The following is a 22,536-nucleotide window of genomic DNA, read 5'->3' as shown; positions in this document are numbered from 1 at the left end:
TATGTGTGAGAGAGAGTGTGTGAGTGTGTTTCTGTGTGTGTGAGTGTGTGATGTGTGTGTGAGAGTGTGTCTCTGTGTGTGAGAGTGTGTGTGATGTGAGTGTGTGTGTTTCTGTGTGTGTGAGAGTGTGATGTGTGTGAGTGTGTGTGTTTCTGTGTGTGTGAGTGTGTGTGTGAGAGTGTGTTTCTGTGTGTGAGAGTGTGTCTCTGTGTGTGTGATGTGTGTGTGAGAAAGAGAGTGTATGTGCTGAGTGTGTGTGTGTCTCTGTGTTTGTGAGAGTGTGTGTGATGTGTGTGTGAGTATGTGTGTGAGTGTGTTTCTGTGTGTGAGTGTGTCTCTGTGTGTGTGAGTGTGTGTGTGAGAGTGTGTCTTTGTGTGTGTGTTTGTGTCTGTGTGTAGTGGGTGAGTGGCTACAATGAGATGTGACCACTAATACCCCAAAAGGCCGGAAGTACCTGAAATCAGAGGTAATTTGGGGGTACCTGGAACAAGACCAGAGATGTAATGGAGCACAGGGTGGCCAGGAGAGGAAGAAGGGGCAAAGCTGTGGGTTACCAGCTCCTTCCGCCACCACTGGCCACTTCTGTGTTTGGTGAGTGTTTCGAAACACCGAGTGTGTGAAATTGTGGGCATGCACTTGGTGATGTGGAGGTGGGAGTCTGGCAAGGATGGGAAGGGTGCGGGTTCCCCAACTCTTACTCAATTCGTACCAGCACCCATAGAAGGGGACAGATTGAGATGCTGCTGGGCCTGTGGACCATACACAGACTGTGTCAGACACCTGCGTCCTCATGATTCGTGAGTGGTGACCTCTAGGGACCTAGTGTAATTTGAGTGGGGGAGGGTGAATGAGGAGACCAAGTCTGGAGGAGATCTGAGGCAGCAAGGAGGACTTATGGTCTCTGTGGGGGCCCTGGTCTGCCAGACACACTGGAGTCTGGCAGTTCTGAGGATTAAAGCTGGGGGGGGGGGGGGGCAGAGCATGGGGCCAGAGCAGCTGAGCTGGAGGCCTCGGCTTGCCCTTCTCTGGGCCTCACGTCTCACAAATCTCCTGACTCAGGAGATTTAGATTGGAGAAGTTCTGTGCTCACTGGGAGGGAAGTGATTCTGGAAACCTCTACTTGAAACACGGATGAAATGGCCAGTCGAGGGGGTAGAGGTGGTGGAGGAGGCAGGTAACTGGAATCCTAGGCTCTTGGAAGAAAGTCACGCTCGCTTAGCATCCTGGGGTCCACTGCAGGTGACAAGAGCCCCCACAGGCTGAGCAGGCCTAGCTATGGCTCCATTTCCAGTCTGCCAGGCCCAGCACCTCAGCAAGTACCACCCCAGGAGACCTATTTGAGAGAGAAGATTTCCATCCCCAGCACAGAGCAGGTAGGAATGCTGTCAACATTCTGAGATCTTCCGGGGGGGTCTACCAGATCCTCTGAGGTCTTGCAGTCCGGGGAGGCGGCATTTCCTGTGACCCACAACAGTGACTAACTGGGTACTCTGGAGTTATCTGAAAAATAATCACATGGTTCTCAAGAGAACCTCAGCTTTCCTGTGAGGGGAAAGAGCCTGAGACTATTTTAGCACTGGAGGAAGGAACCACCCAGGGGAGAGCACAGGGGTAAAAGAGAATCATCGGGATGATTCTAGGATGCTGCCACCCAGTCTTGCCACAATCTTTCTTTTTAAAATGGATCACATTGTTTATTTTTGTGCATTTGTGTGTGCGTGTGTAGGTTTGTCCATGCTATTGCACGCATGTGCGTGTAGGTGTGTCCATGCTGTAGCATGCATGTGTGTGCATGTGTAGGTGTGTCCATGCTATTGCATGCATGTGTGTGCGTGTGTAGGTGTGTCCATGCTGTAGCATGCATATGGAGGTCAGAGCACAACTTGGGGGAGCCAGTTCTTTCCTTCTACTATGTGGGTTCCAGGTTTGGTGGCAAGTGCTTTTACCCTCTGGGCACTGGATCAGTCTCTGCTGCCACCTTCTAAGCAGATTCCTGGCCCAAAAGGTCAAACCCAGAAACAGGGTTGAGTGACTGAGACCTCAGTGGTCCCCAGAGATCAGTGCCTGTGGTATGAGAAAGGCTGGGGGAGGAGGATCTGGAACCGGGAGGTTTAACTACAACAAGGTCCCTCTCTGGGGACTCTGAGGTCTGCATGACAAGCATGCAAGAGGCAGGCAAGTTGCATGCAGGCCAGCAGCAGAATGTGACCCATCCAAAACGGCAGAGCCACAGTGACTCAGCACAACCCATTGGCTCCTCAGGGTGGAGGGCAGCACTGTTGGGGTGATGGAGGACAGGGCCGGCCATCCTGGGCTGATTTTGCCAAGGCCAGCCTCCACCACCCCCACATCTAAGATGGCCTGATTCTGCTTGCTCCCGCAGGGCACATTCAGCCTGAGGAAACTGTGGGCCTTCACGGGGCCTGGCTTCCTCATGAGCATCGCTTTCCTTGACCCAGGGAACATTGAGTCGGACCTTCAAGCTGGGGCTGTGGCTGGATTTAAAGTATTGAAGCTGGGCATCTATGCTGGCTCTGTGGGGAGGGCCGCAGCATCTTGGTGTAGACCACGCCTGGGTGGTTTGCCTGGGAATAGGGATTAAGTTCAAGTATCAAGCTTGTGCTTGTGGGGGAACTGGGGGGGGATGTCCCCAGGGAAGGCCCTCCAGAAAGGTGACTGTACTGTGGGGGTCTTTCCACCCCACCTAGTCTCTGTCGGGGAGGCACTGTCTTGGCTAAGGGTCTCCTTCTCCCCTCACAGCTGCTCTGGGTGCTGCTATGGGCCACCGTGTTGGGCCTGCTCTGCCAGAGGCTGGCTGCCCGGCTAGGCGTGGTGACTGGCAAGGACTTGGGTGAAGTCTGCCATCTCTACTACCCTAAGGTGAGCCAGGAAGAGGCCGAGGGCTCATGGACGGGCAACACCTATGGGTCTCAAACCCTGAGCAGCTTCTTATAGCTTCCATTTAAAATAAATACATCGTCAGCTCCCCGGTATCGCAGGCCCAGCTGGCGAAGGAAAACACAGTTTGATTCATAGTCACGCAGCTGGTCACTGCCGGGCTGGGGAACCACCAAAGTTACACCATGAGTTATTTCAAAGCGATTTTTGTTTTATTCATTCACTTGGTTATTTTTTTTTCTTTCACAACTAGAGGTTAAACCCAGGAGCTCCTAATGGGAAGATGAGCAATCTCCCACTGAGTTGCATCTCTAGCCCTTTTCAAATTTAACCCTTTCAGAGTCAGAAGGGCTGAAGGCTCAAGGGCAGAAGGTGTCACTAAAGCTGATAGCCTCCTCCCCACACCATGGGCTCCCCAAAGCAGTCATTTGCTTCTAGAAGCTTGCAGCCAGGCTTAAATAACCATGAGAACCACCGAAGTCGAGGTCCTCACTGGTGCCACTGCCAAAAAGGCCACTAGGAGTGTTTCTTTCAGCATCTCCTGGAAATAGTCTGTACCTATCGCTAAAACAAAGTGAGCAAAACAGGGTAGTTTATTTTATTTTCATTCATTTATTTAGAGGCAGAGTTTCACTGTGTAGCCCTGGCTGGTCTGGAATTCAGAGAGACCCTCATGCCTCTACCTACAGAGCGCTGGGATTAGAGGTGTGCACCATCATGTCTGTCAGAATTATATATATATATATATATATATATATATATATATATATATATATATTCCCACACACACACATATAGTTAAAGGGCCAAGTTTGGTAATAGTACACTCCTTTAATCCCTGGACTCAGGAGGCAGAGGCAGGTGGCTTCTCTGTTTGAGGCCAGCCAGGTCTATATAGTGAGCTCCAGGACAGTCAGGCCTACTTAAAGAGTTTCTGTCTTTTACCCCACCCCATCCCAACCCACCCAAAAAAAGAAAGAAGAAGATTAGGCTGGGGTGTAACACAGTGATTGAGCACACACCTAGCATGCACAAGGCCTGAGTTGAATCTCCAGATTTAATCAAATTGAAAAAAAAAAAAAAGACAAAAGTCTGATTAGCTCAGATTTCTACATGTTCAAGGTGCCAATTTCTGCTTGGCTTTGTTTTGGGGTGGGTACATACAATTGGGCCTAGGACTCACCAGTGCCATGTCAAGCACCACCACACTGAGCTCCGTCCTCAGCCCTCTAGACCATTGTTTTGAGACATGTTCTTACCAAGCTGCCCCAGGCTGTCCTCTTCCTCCTGCCTTGGTTTCTGGGACGTCAGGCCTGTGCCCCCGTGTCTGTCTTCTGCTCTAAAGGGTTCTACCACATCTCAACATGAGACCAAGCTTCCAGGACACAAACCCTCACAAGATGTAAAAATCCCATGGCAAAGCCCTTTAAGTGTGTCTTGTTTTGTTATTTTTGTTTTTCGAGAGAGGGTGTCTCTGTGTAGCCCTGGCTGTCCTGGAACTCACTCTGTAGACTCAGCAATCCACCTGCCTCTGCCTCCCGAGCACTGCTGGGATTAAAGCCAGCTGACAAGCATAAAAGCCTGCAGGCTTCCAGTTCCATAGCTCAGCACAGAGCACCACAAGGCAAGAGAAGAATGAGATGCCGAGCAGCTAGCCTTCTTTTAAGGAAGCAACCTCTCCTCCCTGTAGGTGCCCCGCACCCTCCTCTGGCTGACCATCGAGCTAGCCATTGTGGGCTCAGACATGCAGGAAGTCATCGGCACAGCCATCTCCTTCAACCTGCTCTCAGCTGGACGGTACCACTAGAGAGCCCACCTCAGTCCAAGGCTGGAGGGAGCTGCTGTCTCCTCCCCATGCCAAGGACCTCCCTGTGTCTTCTTTATCACCCCATTCCTTACATGTAGGGCTGATATGAATCTCTCAGAGTGTGGGGTGACGTGTGTAAAGTCACACACATGTGAGTCACATAGCACAGGCCAGGGCTCCCTACCACTCCTGATCCCCCTACCTGGTTTGGCCTTTCCTGGGTGTCTATGCAGGTTCGGCACACCCCACACTCCACTCACCCTAGCTGTCCAGGCCACTTGGGGTCCTGACTCCCCACAGAGGGTTGGAACTCCAGACCTGGCCCACACTGGGCTGACGTGACCTATGTGGTTTCAGCATCCCCCTGTGGGGCGGCGTCCTGATCACCATCGTGGACACGTTCTTCTTCCTCTTCCTGGATAACTATGGTGAGAGGAAGGGGATGAGAGTGGGTAGGGCTGCCCTCATGGAGCCTTGGCTCTTCCTAGGGCCATGGGTCCCCCGTACTCCAGCTGTGTGTCTTGAGCAAGGGCTTCCGGTTTCATCTTCTGTAACACGAGAAAGAACAGCCCAGTCGTCATAGGGCTGCGGTGAAGCTTCAATGAGGAAAATATATGTTAAGCCCTTGGCCCAGTGCCTGGCACAAAGTACTCAAAACAGCCACTCAAGAGTGTTTATGGGGCAGGGGTTTGGAGTTTGTCTCTTACACTCCTTTGCCGTGCCCCTAGGATTGCGCAAGCTCGAAGCTTTCTTTGGATTTCTTATTACTATCATGGCTTTGACCTTCGGTTATGAGGTGGGAAAGAAATCAGAGCTACACGTCCTTCCCTTCCCGGGGGTCTAGGGAGACAGCCCTTAGCCACATTACCTGCCTGCCTTTGGGATGGGGTTGAAAAGAGAGTGGTTTTAACGGGCTGACTAAGTTCCTTCCAACAGTACGTGGTAGCACATCCATCCCAGGGAGCTCTTCTTCAGGGCCTGTTCCTGCCCTCCTGCCCGGGCTGCGGTCAGCCTGAGCTGTTGCAAGCAGTGGGCATTGTTGGTGCCATCATCATGCCACACAACATCTACCTGCACTCAGCCTTGGTCAAGGTGAGCTGGGGGAAGGGAGGGAGGCATGGGAAGCCCGTGTCTGATCCTGGACTCCTGCCACTGACGCCCTCCCAGAGCATCCTAGATAAGGATGGAGTCATTCTCTGCTGCTCAGTGCACCTGTAATAACGGGTCTGAAGTGTGCCAGGAGCCGGGAGCCGGGAGCCGGGAGCCGGGAGAGGGGTATAGATCAGTCAAGGCCTTCGCCTCTAGAAACATCCGCATCCTAGTGTGGGAGATGCAGACAAGGACAAAGCAAACCAGGGAAGGAACTGTGCATGGCAAACGGTACTCACAAAGAAACAAACTGAAAAAGTCTGGTAGAGAAGACCGGAGGATGGGAGATGCCATTGCAGACAGGGAGAATGGCAAAGGCAAAGGTCCTGAGGCAGAAACGAACCAGATGCGTTCAAAAATGAAGCGTGTTGGATGGAGGGGGCAGAGGACACCCGGGCTGAGTTAGAGAGGGACCTCAAAGGCCAGGTCCCTTCCTTCACTCACACAGCCTGTCACTGAGGAAGGGACCTCTGGTAAGGGGAAAGATGTAGGAGGGGGCAGTTGACGGGGACCTGAACCAGACACCACATAGGGGACCTTCAAGGAGCTGTGACTCGGAGGGAACACCATAAAAACGTGGGGATAGAGGCCATCGGGAGCCTCTCAGAGACTTTGACCCTTCGCTCCACCTCTGACCTTCCTAGTCTAGAGAAGTAGACAGAACCCGCCGGGTGGACATTCGCGAAGCCAACATGTACTTCCTGATTGAAGCCACCATCGCCCTCTCTGTGTCCTTCATCATCAACCTCTTTGTTATGGCCGTGTTTGGTCAGGCCTTCTACCAGCAAACCAATGAGGAAGCGGTGAGCCGCGCTGTTCCTACGCACCAGCTCTATCTGTGTCCCCGCCATCCCATTTGCCCTCCAGGTCCCACAGCCACATCTCCCAGAGCCTCTGCGGGGACTCTGGGCTCTCATCATCTCAGCTCCCAGGAGACAGGTGTCAAGTACTTTGTAACAGTGACAGCTGTTGCTTTAGTACTAGGCATCACCAGAGAGTCACAGGGGAGAGTGAGCAAGGAGTCCTGCACCTTGCCCTTGTGTGTACCAGACCCAGGGATGATGTGGAGGGACAGGAAGCCAGCCGCCCACCCATGGGTGCTCAGGGAAGTTCAGAGTTGCATTGCGGGGAAGCAGCTGCAGGCAGTGATGCACAATGACCGAGACCGGGCTAGGGAGGGTCCCCTGAAATGACCTCTGGAAGCAGGAGCTGACTAGCTTCTCTTTGCTCTCTGGGGTCTAGATTTGGGTCTGTCACCCTCTAGGAGTAAATCCTCCATTACAGGACTGTCACGATCCCAGTCAGTGCTACATAGTTGCTAAGGGTGGAGCCCTTTTTGTCAGTGAGGTGGGGGAGGGTCGGGGCAGGGAGCAACTGGAATTCCCTGATCCTTGCACTTGGAAGGTCTTGCTGCACGCCCTGAGTGTGTGAGGGTGCACTCCCCCTCACCGTGGATGTCACTGTACTGCCTAGCATGAAAGGAGCAGAGTGTATGGGGGACTTCAGGAACTCACTCTGTAGACCAGGCTGGTCTCAAACTCACAGAGATCCACTTGCCGCTTTAATCTAGAATGCTGGGGTTAAACGCAAACGCCTATTTTCTAGTTCACATGACTGCGGGGCTCTTTGGGAGAGGAGGATGCGGGAATGTAGTGGCTGTGCCAGCTCTTACTGATCTCAGAGACTGGAAGCCTGGTTTCTATGTGGAGCTGCATTTTAAATACTAACAACAAATTCATAGGAAGAGAAATAAAAACACACTGGGCCTAGTGGCCCAAGCCTTTGAACCCAGAACTCTGAAGGCAAAGGCAGACAGATCTCTGTGAACTCAAGGCCAGCCTGGTCCACACAGGGAGTTCCAAGACCCACAGGGTTACATAGAGATGCTTTGGCAAAAAAAAAAAAAAAAAAAAAAGGAAGGAAGGAAAAAGAAAGAAAGGAAAGAAAAAAAGGAAAGAAAGAAAAAGAAAGAAAGAAAGAGAAAGAAAGAAAGAAAAAGAAAGCCATTATTAGGAAAGTATGTCTAGCAGGGCCTCAGATTTAAAGTTGACCGAGGCCTGGGGTCCTGATTTTCCCACCTCTCTCATACTGACTCCCGCCTGCAGTTCAACATCTGTGCCAACAGCAGCCTCCACAGCTACGCTAAGATCTTCCCTAGGGACAACCACACAGTGTCGGTGGACATTTACCAAGGAGTAAGTGCCCCTCGCCTGGTCACGCCTTATCAGGGGCGGGGCCTCTATTGGGCGGGACCTCTGTCTGACCACACCTTCTCCCTCTAGGGTGTGATCCTAGGCTGTCTCTTTGGCCCCGCCGCCCTCTACATCTGGGCAGTGGGTCTCCTGGCAGCGGGGCAGAGTTCTACTATGACGGGCACCTATGCAGGACAGTTCGTGATGGAGGTGGGCACCGGCCAAGGGCAGCAGCCTCACTGCGTGAGGCTTAGACTATGGGCTTTTCGGAGTGGCAGAGAGGCGAGATGACAGACAGAATCCCCCAAGGTGTTCCATATTCAGCCACCAGTTATGGGAATCCTCCCTTTCCCAGAACTCATCTTCTGCTCACCAGCAAGGTTCAGAGCTGCCCCTGTTTCCAATACCGACAAACGTGGGGGCGGGGGGACGGGGCCTGGGACAACCGAGGCCAAACGGCCCCATCAGGGTGCTGGCTCCCAATCAGGGCTTCCTGAAGCTGCGGTGGTCCCGCTTCGCACGTGTCCTCCTCACTCGCTCTTGTGCCATCCTGCCCACTGTGCTTGTGGCCGTCTTCCGAGACCTGAGGGACCTCTCAGGCCTCAACGATCTGCTCAACGTTCTGCAGAGTCTGCTGGTGAGAACCATGATCTAATTAGGAGCACAGTAGCCCCCCCCCCTTCACTCCCAAAGAGCCCTCTAGGCTCTGTCCTAGACCCTTACAGGATTCTATAGCTACCCTAAGTAGCAAGAGCTCCCACTATTCCCATTCCACAGATGGAAAAACTGAGGAATGAAGTTAGTTGACTGGAGGCTGAGCTCGCTTTCAAACCCCAGCAGCCTGAGGCCAAAGCTCTTCACAACTTCCTCCTGCTTTGAAAGGACCACAGATGAGAAAACTGCCCAGGGCTCTTAGGGAATTTCCCCAAAGACTCCCCGCCTGAGAAGCAGCGCTCCTGGCTCCCACTCCCTGCTGTACCAAGGTAGGGCCTCAGCCTCCACTTCTCTCCACAGCTGCCCTTTGCTGTGCTGCCCATCTTGACCTTCACCAGCATGCCAGCCGTCATGCAGGAGTTTGCCAACGGCCTGTGAGTACTCCCTCCGGAACCAGACCCTGGAACTGCCCTCGGCGCGGCACTCACAGCCACGCAGAGGCAGGAACTACGGTCCTCGTCACCATCCCATGAAACCAAGGCCCCAAGACCTTAAAGAATCTGCCCAATGTCTCACAGCTACTAACTATGGGAGCCAGGACTTGGTGGGGCTCGTTCTAGAACCTTTACCACACACCTCTTGCCAAATCCTACCAGTGCGGAGCCTGAAGGGTCCCCAAGTAGCCAACGGGGTCTGTCTGCTCTAGACCACACAGGTCAGAGAAGAGGGTATCTTGCGTCCCTGTCCCCAGTTCTGAGCTAGCCGAAGGTCCTGGGATTGGGATTCGTGGGGAGATGATCCAGGTGGTCCGCGGCATCCAGCCGGCCCTCAGGATCCTTCCATCCCCCAGGTTGAGCAAAGTCATCACGTCCTGCATCATGGCACTCATCTGCGCCATCAACCTCTACTTTGTGGTCAGCTACCTGCCCAGCCTCCCGCACCCTGCCTTCTTTGGCCTTGTAGCTCTGCTGGCTGTGGGCTACTTGGGCCTTATTGCCTATCTGGTAAGGGGGAGGGGAGGCAGCCAAGGGATAAGGGAGGCGGGGAGAGAGGGAGAGAGGCGGAGCTTCCGCAGAGCTCTGGTTCCTCCCCCATTCATGGTCCTTTCCCAGGCCTGGACCTGTTGCATCGCCCACGGAGCCACCTTTCTGACTCACGGCTCCCACCAGCATTTCCTATACGGGCTCCCTAAAGAGGAGCAGGAAGACAGGGAAAGCTCTGGGTGAGCAGCACACTGGATCCAGCAAGCAAGGCCGCGGGATACAGCAAGGCAATTGGAGGTCGGCAACCCGGCTCTCTGGATTACAGGTTTCCCGTTTAGAGGAGGGCTTTACCTCTGAGTAAAGTATCCACGGCTGTGCTAGGGACCACACCCATCTAACCACCAACCGAAAGGACTTAAAAACACAGTGCCAGGGGCTAGAGAGATGGCTCAGCAGTTAAGAACACTGGCTGCTCTTTCACCAACGTGGTGGCTCTCAAGTGACTGTAACTCCAGTTCCCCGTCAACCAACGCCCTCTTCTGGCGTCCTGCACTGGCACTGTCTGCACAAGGTGCACAGACAAACATTCAGGCAAAGCACCCATATACATAAAGATTACTTAAAAACAAACCAGTGTGTGCTGCTTGGTTCCTAAAAGATATCCAGAATCTATTCCACGCAATCTTGTAATCCTCCTAGACTGAGGTGATAGACAGTCAGACCACCTCATCAAAGCAAAGCAACTCTTTTGTTTTGGAAGGCAGAGGCAGGAGGCTTAAGGAGTTCTAGGTCATTCTCTTGCCGATAGTCCAAGGCCAGCCTGGGCTACAGGAGAGCCTGTCTCAAGAAGGAAAAGGAGGAGGGAAGGTGGCGGAAGCGGAGAAGTGCAGCAGCACCAACCTGATGAGCTTAGGAGCTTGGGGGGTGGGATGGAGGAAACTTTTAAAACAGTCCGACGACTGAACGGTAGCGCCCCTCTGTTTCAAAGCGCTGGAAAAATGGAAATGTCAAATCACACTCCTCCCCCCCCCCCCCCCGCTTGCGCTCAAATGTCTAATTATCTCCTCTTCTGTTGTTCCTGCAACCCATTTCCCAGGCAGTAAAACCTAGAAACGAATCCTTCTCTTTCAGGAACCAGGTCATAAAAAACCCCAAAAGTCTGTGCCTTCAAGGCCCAGGTCTTTTGCCATCTCCCCAGGGGACAAGGCTGACCTGACTCCCACGCTGTGCTATTAGGGTTTTCTGCACTAGCCTCTCAGCTCCCCCTGGGGGCAGGGACTCTCCCGAGCGCCCACACTCCGGCCTAAGCCCTGCGGTCCCTCACGGGCAAGCGAAACTCAGGTGAGCAGGCGGGTGCTCTCCGAGGGCTGTGGTACTAGCGTGGGCAGGGAACCCCGTCCTCCGCAGCAAGCGGTCCGGCACCCTTCGCCCTGTGTAGAGCTAGCACTTTGCAGACGGTCCCTAGACAGTTTCTAGGCTCCCCTAAGTCCCTCCTCCGGACTCCTCGGGTTCCTCGTACCCTAGCCTGGAACTGCCCAGAGCAGCACCGAGGAAGGGGCGTCCACCCAGCCTTTCCCCAGGGTTGAGCCTGTGGGAGGTTCGCTGTCTGAAAGTAGCGCCCATTACCCGGAACCCAGCTGGGGAGGCTGCCGGCTGGACGCTCAGATTGGGGCGCTTGTTTATGAAAAGAATTTCCTCTTTCTTAAAAGGGCAACGAGAAGAGTGGGGCCCCCGAAAGGAGCGGCGAAGGGACAGATCTGGCGCAACCCCGACAGCTACCAGAGAGGGGCAAGAGTACTTCCTCCCCATGCCTTGGTGCTGGTCCCTGGAGAAGATGGGACCCGAGATAGCGATAGGGGTAGGGAGCTGTTGAGGAACGCTTCTCCCAGATTCCCCTTCGGGTTCTCCTCAACTTGCTGCACATCCCGGGAATTTACTTGGCGTTCATTGGGTGACTTTTTTGTAGTAGGCAGTGGAGGAGAGGTGAAGTCCCGAATTAAAGAGGACGTCAGCTGTCAAAGAGCTCTCACGGGAAGGAGTGGGGGTGGGGCTAAATAAACAAGAACAGGGACAGGATGAGGCCGGACAGCTGACCCAGTGAGTTCAGGGAGAAGGCCACAGAGCACACGATTCTGAAAGTTAAGTAAGAAAGGGCTGTCAGTGAGCGTGCCCGGAGTGCACAGTTCTCAGATGCTGTGGACTGGAGCTGGGGGACCCAGAAGGATGGAAGGCTGATCATAGGAATAAGTAAGTCTAGGATTTAGAACTGGGCGCCGAGAAGGTAAATTTGGCTCAGATGACTTCCTTCCAGCACCCCAGACAGGGGATGGCATATGCCAGCTCACAACAGCCGGGAAGTCCAGCTCCAGGGGAACGTGGTACTCATTCTTCTACCCTCCAGAGACTTCCTAACACTCGCAGCATACGCTAACATACCATACATGAAAATAAATCTCCCTCGGGCACTGCGGCACACACCTTAACATGAGAGCTCTGGAGGCAGAAGCAGGTGCATCTCTACACATTCGAGTTAGGCCAGCTTGGTCTCAGTAGCAAGTTCCAGGCCAGTAAAAGCTATCTCAAAATATCAATAATTATAATAATGAAAGTAAGTCTTGGCCCAGTGAGATGGCTCAGTCGGTAAAGGTTCCAGCCACCGTTCCTGAGGACCAGAGCACAGTCTTTGGGCCCCACATGTGTGGATTTTCTGACTCCACACACGTGTTGTGGCATGTGTTCACACACACAAAAATAAAATATAGTGATTTTTAAAAACTTTTTTCTTTTTCTTTGTTTTCTTTTTCTTCTTCTCTCCTCCCCACCCAACCACCTCAAAACAGGGTTTCTCTGTGTATAGCCTTGGCTGTCCTGGAACTCACTCTGTAGACCAGGCTGGCCTCAAACTCACAGAGATCTGCCTGCCTCTGCCTCCTGAGTGCTGGGATTAAAGGCGTGTGACACCATCAGCACTGGGTTGATTTTTTCCCCCTGATTTTTAAAACTCTTTTTTAAAAGATAAGGAGGGTCAATAGGGGTTACTGAGGCCCAGGGTCAGGGATGAGGTCAGGTCTAGGTCAACTGTTTCCGGCCAGAGGCCAATGGTTAGTGCAGCCCCCATCTCCGTGGCAGACCTGGTAAAAACTCTCATTGGATTTACAGAAGGAGGACTACCTTAGAGTTTCACTAGAAGCTCCTTAGGCCCTGGGTGGGGTTGGTCTGCCACCTGCCCCATTCCGTAAATGGGAGCAAGTGGAGAACCAAGGGGGCTGGATGGAGGGAACCCCTGTCTCAGTTGCCCTGCAGGATTCTGCTGAGTCCTGTTCCCGCCACCCCCGCCCCCGCCGGGCTAGTGGCCCACACTGTTGTTTTTCTTGGGTATGCAACCATTAAATTAATAATCGTAATAGACTGTGTGGGTAAAGCCCCCCTCCCCAATTGCTGGGGGAGAGTAAACAGTAACAGAGATGGAGCCACGGAGGAAACAAGAAAACACCCACCCACCCTCCGGACTGGGGCTGCGATTCTCACGGTACAGCGCCCAGCACCGGAGCAGGGAGAGAGCTACAGAGCTTCCTGAAGAAGTGAGCCCATCTGGTAGCTCCTGAGGACTGATGTGAATTTAGGTGGAGGGTTTGTAAGTGTTCAGGGTAGCGGGTTAGGGAACAACGGGAATGAAAGGCAGCCAGCCAGCCATCATTCAACCTCGGGTCACACATTTCCTTTTGGGGACAGTGAGGGCCTGGCTGAGAAAGCTGAGGCACCCAGGGTGCACCTGGCCAAGAAGGAGGTCTCCGAAGAGAGGCCGGAGAGTCTGGGTTTGTGCCTTCACCTTTCCATGCTGTTTCCTCTTCTGCCAAAAAACGCAAGAAGGGTATCGTTCCAAGGAGTCCGCGAGATCCGGAGTAACATTTAGGACGGGCGACCCAGGGCGCCAACACGTGGGAGGTAAGGAGTGTAAGGGTGGCAGCCCTGGGGCTCCCGGAGAGCAGACGGAGGGGTGGGAGATGAGAGTCCCACACTCCCTGCTGATCCCGGGTACTGAGCTTGCGCGCCTGCAGAGCAGCGAGCGCACCGCGGGCCAGGCCCTCAGCCGGCTTTCTGACCAGCTGCGACAGGCGCGTCCGCCCAGCTCCGCCCCAGTGCCTGGGGGGAGGAAGTGGCGAGGCGTGCGTGTCAAGGCTTGGCGTTCGTATTTTTTAAATTACGACGAATGAAAGGAACTTTGTAAAACAGGAAAAATAAAAATAAACGAACCGCAGCCTTCGAGGGGCGCAACTGGGCGCTTCCTGCGAGAAGACCCTGTTTGTAAACGCAGACCTAGGCAATGGCTTGGGGTGTGTCACCACAGATCCGGTGACACGTGTGTTTAAAATCTGAATAGTTTCAGTCTCAGGCGCCCAAGGGCGGATTCTGGGCCCTCCCTCCGCGGACGTCCCCTGGGCACTTGGGAACACAGCCAGCACTAGAACTGGCCTCTCAAATATAATCACAGATAGGAACGGCGGGGTGGGGGTGGGGACCTCTAAACAAGGTGGTATTTCTTCTAGTTCGACGGAATTTGGCTCTGCCAAGGACGAGGAGGCACGTTCCAAGCCTAAGGAACAGCGTGTACAAGAAACAAGGCCCTGAGCTACGGAGGCTCAGTTTTTGCCCGGGAAAACGCTGACTGGCTTGACGGGAAGAGGGTTAGGTTTGCCACAGGTCAGTGGTAAAGCTAGGCACGGAAGTGGAATTTTTCACATCCTGTGATGCCCCCGAGACTGCGGTGGGTGCTGAGTTATAGGTGGATCAAGAACATAATTCGGGACTGAAGAGATGGCTCAGCCGTTAGGAGAATGCACTGCCCTCCCTGGTAGTTGGGTTGCTTGCACACATACAGGGCAGCTAACAACTGCGGGGGCGGGGGGGGGGGGCGCTAACTCCAGCTCTAGGGGATCTGATGCCATCTTCTGGCCACCGTAGGCCCTGGCATACATACACATACACAGAAGTAAATCTTTCTGGGATTCCATAATTTGATGAGTTCGCATAACTGGAACTAGCGAAGAGTGCCTTTTTCTCACTCACGATACCCACAACGTTAGACAATACCCACGTAGGGGCAGTGAGAAGGCTTAAGGGGTATAGGTGCGTGCTGCTGAGCCTGACCACCTGAGTTTGATTGCCATCCCCTGGTGGAAGAAGAGAACTTCTGATCTCCACTCGTGGGGCGTGCATCCCTCCCATACACAAATAAGTGTAATTTTAAGGGTTTTTTTTTGGGGGGGGGACTGGAAAGATTGCTCAAGGGCATTTGCTACTCTTGAAAGGATGGGGTGTCCGTTCCTAGGATCCACATAGTGGCTTAAAACCACCTGTTAACTCCAGTTTTAGGTAAAATTGATGCCTCCTTCTGGCCGCTGAACTGTACTGCACATACGTGGTACACGTACACATTTGCAGGCCATACACAAACGATATTTAGCACCTGGCGGTGGTGGCGCAGGCCTTTAATCCCAGCACTCGGATCTTTGTGAGTTCAAGACCAGCCTGGTCTACAGAGCGAGTTCCAGTACTGGCTTCAAAGCTACAGAGAAACCCTGTCTCAAAAAACAACAACAACAACAACAAATTAGCCTGATGGTGGAGGCGTTTGCCTTTAATCCCAGCACTCAGGAGGCAGAGGCAGGCAGATCTCTGTGAGTTTGAGGCCAGCTTGGTCTACAGAGTGAGTTCCAGGACAGACCCCAAAGCTACAGAAAAACTTTGTCTCAAAGGACCACACCAAAAAAAATTTTTTAATTAAAAAAAAATTAAGCACCCATTTTACAGAAAATTAGCATCATCCCATTTTCCAGAGGAGTAAACGGAGGCAGCCGGTGTCAGCCCCTTGGAATGCGCGGAGGTGGGGCTGCGTCGCCTTCGGGCACTCCCGGCCGGCCGGGGGCTTGGAGCCGGCCCGGGGCTCTCCAGCTTGCAGCGGCCGGTTACCGCTGGCCGCCCTGCCACGCAGCCGCAGAGGCCTGGTCCCGCCAGAACGCCGCAGGAAGAGAGGCGACGCCCCCTGAATCTCCGCAGGAACCAGGCCCGCCTCCCAGTCCGCCGGGCCCCAGAAGTGATGAAAGCTGCGGCCGAGCCCCGGTCGCGCCGAAGCCGTTGCCCTTTTAAGGGGGAGCCTTGAAACGGCGCCCGGGTTCCATGTTTGCATCCGCCTCGCGGGGAGGAAACTCCATGTTGTAACAAAGTTTCCTCCGCGCCCCCTCCCTCCCCCTCCCCCCGAGAACCTGGCTCCCCTCCCCTCCGAAGCTCGCGGGGATCCCTCCCTCCCACCCTCCCCTCCCCCCCGCGCCCCGATTCCGGCCCGAGCCGGGGGGGAGGCCGGGCGCCGGGGCCAGAGTCCGGCCGGTGTGGAGCGCGCCGGGCCCCATGGACAGCTCGGCCGTCATTACTCAGATCAGCAAGGAGGAGGCGCGGGGCCCGCTGCGGGGCAAAGGTACTCGGGCGGCGGGAGGGGAGGTCGGGGCTCAGGGCTGTCCCCGCGCCGCAGCCGCTGCCACTGCCCCGGGCGCGCGCCTCGGCCCAGCCCGAGCCCCCGCCAGCGGGGCCAGGGAGAGTTTGAACTCCGCGAGAGTCTGGAGCCCCCGCTGGGCGGGGCCTGGCGCCGCTAGAGCGCTCCGTGTGCTTCTGGTGGGGAAACTGAGGCAGGAGGCTCGCGAGGGGTTAGTAGGCTGGCGATTCCCGGGCGTCGCCCCCTCCCCCAGTTTGGCGCCAATTGGACTGGAAGGTGGGGGTGAGGCGGCCGCCTGGCCACCCGTTGAGGCTCCGCCCCCTCCAGGCTGAGGTCTGGAAGGGGTGCTGAGGTGACAGCGGGCTGGGTAGTCTGCAAGGGATCTCCCGCCAACACACAACCACGTTCCCACAAACTCGGGCGTCTCGCGTGGAGGTGCGGACGACGCCCTCGGAGGCACAGAGCCCCTGGGCGTGCAAGACAGACTCGCGAGCCTGTGTCCAGCTGGGCACGGGGCACCCTGGCTGCAGCAGGCCAGGCCAGTTGGCGTCGAGCCTGTGCACACTCGCACCGACCCTGTAAGGGCAGGCGGAGCCCCTGGGGCTGGCCTGGGTGGGGATCACCCCCCTCCTGTGTGAATTTCAAGATCGGGGAGTCGTCTGGGTCTGTCCACGGTCAAGTCCCAGCTTCTCTGGGGGCTGAAGGCAGAAAGGATTAGAAAAGTGGGTGCTGCGGGGGTGGGGGGGCTGGGGTGTCTTAGTCTGAAGGCGTGTGCCTCTCAGAAGTCTAAGGTTGAGACGGGGCGGGGTGGAGGAGGCGGGGCTGACAGCCCTGGGACACTGGCCTCTGGGCCCAGGCTCTATTGAGAACTTTGGACTCATGGGGTAGACAGAATGGAGGGAGAGTGGGAGTGGACGGTGGGGCCCCGAGCCCTGACGTTCATGAGCAGGGGCTGCCCAGGTAAGGTGTGGGGTCAGGTGGTTGAAAATCAACCCTGGGAAGAAGAGAAAGCACCCCCCCATTTGTCCCCTCCTTAAGGCCACCTACTCCTTAAAGTGGCTGCCTTCTTGGCCACACCAGATTTCCTTATGTAGAAGAGTTGCAGGGGCCCCTGGAAAGGGGCATTTCCTAGAGAGCCAGGGGCAGGCACCCTGGTGTGGCATTGATGGAGGGAGAGTGCCCACGTTCTCTGCTCAGGGGTTGAGACCGGAGGGCTTGCGTGTGTGGAGCCTCTGCATGCAGGCCAGTGTGCCCACGTTCACTCCTTGCTTCAGGTGACCAGAAGTCGGCAGCTTCCCAGAAGCCCCGGAGTCGGGGTATCTTCCACTCGCTCTTCTGCTGTGTCTGCCGAGATGATGGGGAGCCTCGGCCTGCCCACAGTGGGGCTCCCCTGCTGGTGGAGGAAAATGGCGCCATCCCTAAGGTGTGTGGTGGCCAGGAGGGAAATGCAGGCGCACCTGGGCCTGGATGGCAGTGGACACTGCAGAAGGGGGTCTAGGCTGAACTTTCCTGACACACCTGCCGACCCTAAAGAAAAGGGAGGCGCCTTCCCTCTAGGCCCTGCCTTTTTCAAACCCCACCCCCTGCCAACAGCTGTGGCTTGCTTGAGATCTGAGTATACATCCCTTACAAATGGGAACTTTCTGAGGGAGAGAGATCCATATCGCCTACCCTGGTCCACAGCTGGCAAGGCTGAAGCTGAGGAGGGGGTGGAAGATCTGGTTGGGTCCTCAGGTAGAGAGCTGGGGAGGGAGGCCTGTGTAGGAGGCGCCCCACTAAGCCCAGACCCTCCCCACGGCAGACCCAAGTCCAGTACCTGCTTCCCGAGGCCAAGGCCCAGGACTCGGACAAGATCTGCGTGGTCATCGACCTGGACGAGACCCTGGTGCACAGCTCTTTCAAGGTGGGCCCTGCCCAGCAGCCTGCGGTCTCAGGGGGGCCTACCCTGGTCAGGGAGGGAGGTCTCCGCTGGACTTCACCCCTGGGATCCCCCCTCCTCTCCCTCCAGCAATTCTTCTCTCCTCACAGCCAGTGAGCAATGCTGACTTCATCATCCCCGTGGAGATTGATGGGGTAGTTCACCAGGTGAGGGGCAGAGGGAGGTGGGGGGTTTGGTGTCTGCACTCTGCACCCCAGGTACCTCCCAAATGGAACTTTGATAGATGGGTAATGCCCAAGGCTCAAAGAGAATGTGAAACTCAGGGCTATTTGGTACCCCGGGGATGGAGCCAGACTTCCAGACATGCAGAATTGTGGGGCCCTCTTGCCCCTCTTGCCCCCACTGCCCGGGACCCAGTTCAAGTAATTCAGGATAGGTTGTGGTGCTGGCCAACCTGTTCTCCATTACTTGGCTCGGGGGCCGGTGCCCTGCAGCCTTGGGGTGAGAGGGCTAACCTGGGCTCCTGTATTTGGATAAATAAGACCAACGTGGAAAGGGGGCTGGGGATTAGTGACTCCCACTAGCTGAGGTGGGACCCCTGGAATGACTTTCCAACCTCTTCAGGAAGGGAGATGGTTGGGCAGTTCGCAGACTTTGGGGGATCCTCCATGGACTCCCCGCCTCTTCTACTGCTCCAGTCCCCTGCCTGTTTACCACCCCGGCCTGTCGGCCAACAGCTCCCTCACTGGCTCACTCCCCAGGTCTACGTGCTGAAGCGGCCCCATGTGGATGAGTTCCTCCAGCGAATGGGCGAGCTCTTTGAGTGTGTCCTGTTCACTGCCAGCCTTGCCAAGGTGAGCCCTCGCCCGGGGTCGGGCAGCCACACCCTCCCACCCACTGTCAACATGCCACCAGATGCAGTCCCGGGCTCGCTGCTCTCTCGGGAGAATGACTTACCTCCTACCCCCAGTACGCAGACCCTGTAGCTGACCTGCTGGACAAGTGGGGAGCCTTCCGTGCACGGCTGTTTCGAGAGTCCTGTGTCTTCCATCGGGGGAACTATGTAAAGGACCTGAGCAGGCTGGGCCGAGACCTGCGGCGGGTGCTCATCTTAGACAACTCCCCCGCCTCCTATGTCTTCCATCCAGACAATGCCGTGAGTAACACAGGGAACCCAGGGCTTGAGACAGAGGGCAGAAACATAGGATGTGCCGGAGTGGCCTCCCTGGCCCTACGCGGGGTGGGGGTGAGGGTGAGGGTGGGGGCTGCTGCCTGCTCACATGTTGGGGGGTACTCACTTCTGACTGGGGTCCCCATCTGGCAGTTTCCAAGCTGCCAATCATGGCCTGTTAACGGGACAGACACTGGTCCAGTTAGCTGGGCTCCTAACCACAGGAAGCACAGCGAGCTGCGCGTGCTGTGTGGGCAAGGGTTGGGCCAGCCATGGGCCCCTGACTCTGCTGTCACCCCCCAGGTCCCAGTGGCCTCCTGGTTTGACAACATGAGTGACACTGAGCTACACGATCTCCTACCCTTCTTCGAGCAACTCAGCCGTGTGGAGGACGTCTACTCGGTGCTCAGGCAGCCTAGGCCCGGGAGCTAGTGAGGTGTCTTGGGGCCGGGATCTGCCCCTCACCGAGGCCCAAGCCTATTCCCATCAGACTGTGGGAGCCTGCCTGAGCTGTTAACAAAACCTCATGGGCTATGCAATATCCATGGCCCTGGGGAAGAGGGTGTCTCCCCTGCCAGGCTGTATGGAGGACAGAGCCCTTGGCCCCCTGTATCAGTGCCTTCAAACTTTTTCCCCTCTTCTCAGGGGACCTGGGGGGCCCTGCCTGTTGCCCCCCTTCTGTCTTCTCTTCTCCATGCTGCCATGTTTCTCTGCTGCCAAATGGGGTGTCATACCCCAACTCTGCTTTGGGGGTAGGGGCAAGGTTTTTGCAGTCCCATGCCTTGGATTGCCCCCCACCCCTAGTCTGGGAACATTGGACACCGAGTGCCTTGCATAGAACCCTCTTTGCTGGTCAGCTTTTCTCAGATCTAGGCTGACCTGGGAGAAACCAGCCTCTCCCTTTCCCCTCCTCCTTCTTGGGATGATGGTGCCCAGCAGTTTCTGCAAGGGAAGCAGAGGGAGAAAGTCTATTATCACTTGTAAAAGAGGGGACCTTCCTTAGGGAACACTCCCAGTTCAGCTTGTCCAAGGCTGATGGCTGCACCCTATATCATTTGAGCCCCAATCTCCCCAAAGCCTGGGGCTTGGCAGGACTCCCCCGTGGTGCCATATAAATATGTATATGTGTATATAGATTCTTAAGGGAAGGAGCGAGGAAAGGGTGGGAATAGACACTCCTCCATCACCCCTTCCCTGGGCCCGGAAATTGGGGGAGGGAGGGCAAGGATTTGTACATTTTTAAAACTACTGTTTTCTAAATGGAACAAGCTGGGCCGTGAGGGGTCACAGGCCCGGTCTTCCGGCTGTCGCAGCCTTTTACTCTGGTCATCCAAAAAAAATTTTATTGAGTCCCTCCTGTGCCCAGCAGTGAGCTAGTCCGGCCAGCTGAGTGGGAGGGGGTCCGCCTCATCCGTGTCTCTCCCCAAAGCCCCAGATTTCACGGGTGCCTTCAGAGTATCTGCGGGAAGTGGAACCTTTTTGTGGGCTTCGGGAAGTCTCCAAGAAAACTTACTAAGCTGCCCCCCCTCTCCAGTGCCAACTCATCCCTCACCTCACTCCCCGCAGCCTCCTCCATGGCCCCCTGCTGGCTGGGGGCAGCTCCCAGGTCACTCTGCCAACTGACTTCTGTTTCTAAAGCCCCTCCCCACCCCTTGCTGAGTCTAGAGTTCAAGTCCTTGGGCTCTCTCTCCCCAGAATATGAGGGTTAAGTGACCCACAAACAAGTGCCAAGGGAGTTGGTGAAGGGAGAGAGGGTATGGTTGGCCTGAATCAGATGACCTTCCCAATTAAGTGCCTTCTCTCTGACCAGCACCTCAGTGTGATAACTAAAGAAAGCTAGACCCCTTCCTATCCTGTCTCTGTGGTTTTTGGGGGAGGAGACTTGAAGTGCGTGAATGGCCTACACCTGTGACTGCTTTTCAGAACCTTGTTGGGCAAGAAGAAATTGGCCTGGAGGGGACTGTGGGCATCTGGTCGATCTGAGTTCGGTTGCCAGAACCCACGTGATAGAAAGAGAACACGAACTGCCGCAAGTTGTTCTCTGACCTCCCGACACGTACCATGGCACGAGCTCGCCCCCACGTATACACACACTCCAAATAAATAAAAGAATACACAAACCCCACGGTGCCCCCACCGCTGGAATGCGGGGCGGGGCCTGCCCGGGGCTGGGCGGGAGGCGGAAAGCCAGGCAGACACGGGCTGCCCTCAGTCTACAGCCTTCCGGGCAGTGAGGCCAGCAGGGAGGGGGACTGGGTGGGGCGGACGCCGGGGCGCCCGGAGGCCTCCAGCTCGCATTGGCCGTGCCCTGGTCACGCCCCGCATCCTGATCCGGCCTAGCGGCCTCCGGCCAGCGCTGGCCACACCCCTCCAGCCAAATTCGTCTTCCGCAAACCCCGCCTGGGCGGGGCAGGAAGTGCCAGGCCAAAGCCGACGCCTGCCGCTAGGGGCCTCCCGGGCTCTCAATCCTGGCATTCCCCGGCCTAGAATACCCCGGGTCTGGACGGATCGGAGCTTGCCTCAGTCACCCCTTTTTCGAACATGTGGCGCTCAGCCATTCCCCACCACACAGAGTGGAGAAAGGGGGGTATACCGCTCCTAAATGTTGGTCCCCGTCCCCTAGCACCACCTCCCCAAGGCCACCCATGCCTCTTTACCAAGAATTTAGTTCCGAGTCACCTTTGCTTCAGGTGTGAGTGTGTGTGTGTCTGAAATAGGTGTGAAAATGGTCCCTCACCACATTCTGCCTACCCTACCCCACCCTACTACTTTACCTGATAGAAAAGAGCCAAGAAACTTCCACCCGAGAAGAAGCCTACCCTGGAATCAGCTCTGGTCTGGAGCTGCGTGGACCAAGAGAATCTTTTGCAAGATTTATATCCTGCCCTGGCCTCCGTCCGCCCTCAGTCAGCCTCTGGCTTGGTTTCCTGCTCTGTATGCAAACAGTAGTCGCCTCAAATTTGCATTCCCAGAGGCCAGACAAGCAGAGCACCAGCTTCCATTGAGACCCACAGTCAAACTCCCCAACCCGGCAACCACACACCCTCTGCCCACGCAGTTAAACTCAACCACATGTGGGGGCACTTCCTTGTCAGCACCAGTCAGTGTCAGGTTTGCTTCTGCTCTCAAGGAACTCGTCTCAGTGCAAGTAACATTAATTCTTGGAGCTGGAAAAGATGGCTCAGCAGTTAAGAGCACTGGCTGCTCTTTCAAAAGATCCGGGGTCAACTTCCAGCACCACTCAGAAACGTATACTACTCTAGTCCCAAGAGATCTGGTGCCCTCTTCTGGCCTCTTCGGACACTGCAGGCATGT

The 22,536-nt window shown here is 55.5% G+C and overlaps 2 protein-coding genes across 4 annotated transcripts; both read left to right on the top strand.

The window, feature by feature from the left end:
* The first annotated feature begins 666 nt into the window (after positions 1-666).
* Slc11a1 (solute carrier family 11 member 1) lies at positions 667-10,314 on the top strand. 2 transcript variants are annotated; one of them, XM_038338597.1, is made up of 15 exons: positions 667-798; positions 1,241-1,374; positions 2,385-2,507; positions 2,762-2,881; positions 4,590-4,696; positions 5,064-5,134; positions 5,435-5,502; positions 5,643-5,798; positions 6,500-6,658; positions 7,961-8,050; positions 8,138-8,257; positions 8,535-8,684; positions 9,062-9,135; positions 9,552-9,705; positions 9,814-10,314. In XM_038338597.1, exons 1-15 carry the CDS (start codon positions 792-794, stop codon positions 9,925-9,927), a joined length of 1,647 nt encoding a protein of 548 aa, XP_038194525.1. In that variant the 5' UTR covers positions 667-791; the 3' UTR covers positions 9,928-10,314. The 2 variants fall into 2 exon arrangements, with proteins under 2 accessions (XP_038194525.1, XP_038194526.1); XM_038338598.1 differs by lacking the exon at positions 667-798 and adding an exon at positions 1,127-1,175 and having other exon boundaries at positions 1,293-1,374.
* A 5,687-nt stretch (positions 10,315-16,001) lies between these two features.
* Positions 16,002-21,072, top strand: Ctdsp1 (CTD small phosphatase 1). 2 transcript variants are annotated; one of them, XM_038338600.1, is made up of 7 exons: positions 16,002-16,156; positions 17,446-17,594; positions 17,973-18,074; positions 18,200-18,256; positions 18,812-18,904; positions 19,021-19,206; positions 19,525-21,072. In XM_038338600.1, exons 1-7 carry the CDS (start codon positions 16,090-16,092, stop codon positions 19,651-19,653), a joined length of 783 nt encoding a protein of 260 aa, XP_038194528.1. In that variant the 5' UTR covers positions 16,002-16,089; the 3' UTR covers positions 19,654-21,072. The 2 variants fall into 2 exon arrangements, with proteins under 2 accessions (XP_038194528.1, XP_038194527.1); XM_038338599.1 differs by lacking the exon at positions 16,002-16,156 and adding an exon at positions 16,973-17,131.
* The last annotated feature ends 1,464 nt before the right edge of the window (positions 21,073-22,536 follow it).

This window comes from Arvicola amphibius, chromosome 8, assembly GCF_903992535.2.
Source record: "Arvicola amphibius chromosome 8, mArvAmp1.2, whole genome shotgun sequence".
Lineage (NCBI taxonomy): Eukaryota > Metazoa > Chordata > Mammalia > Rodentia > Cricetidae > Arvicola > Arvicola amphibius.
Note: the sequence above shows the minus strand (reverse complement) of the source record. Positions and strands in the feature narration are given on the sequence as shown.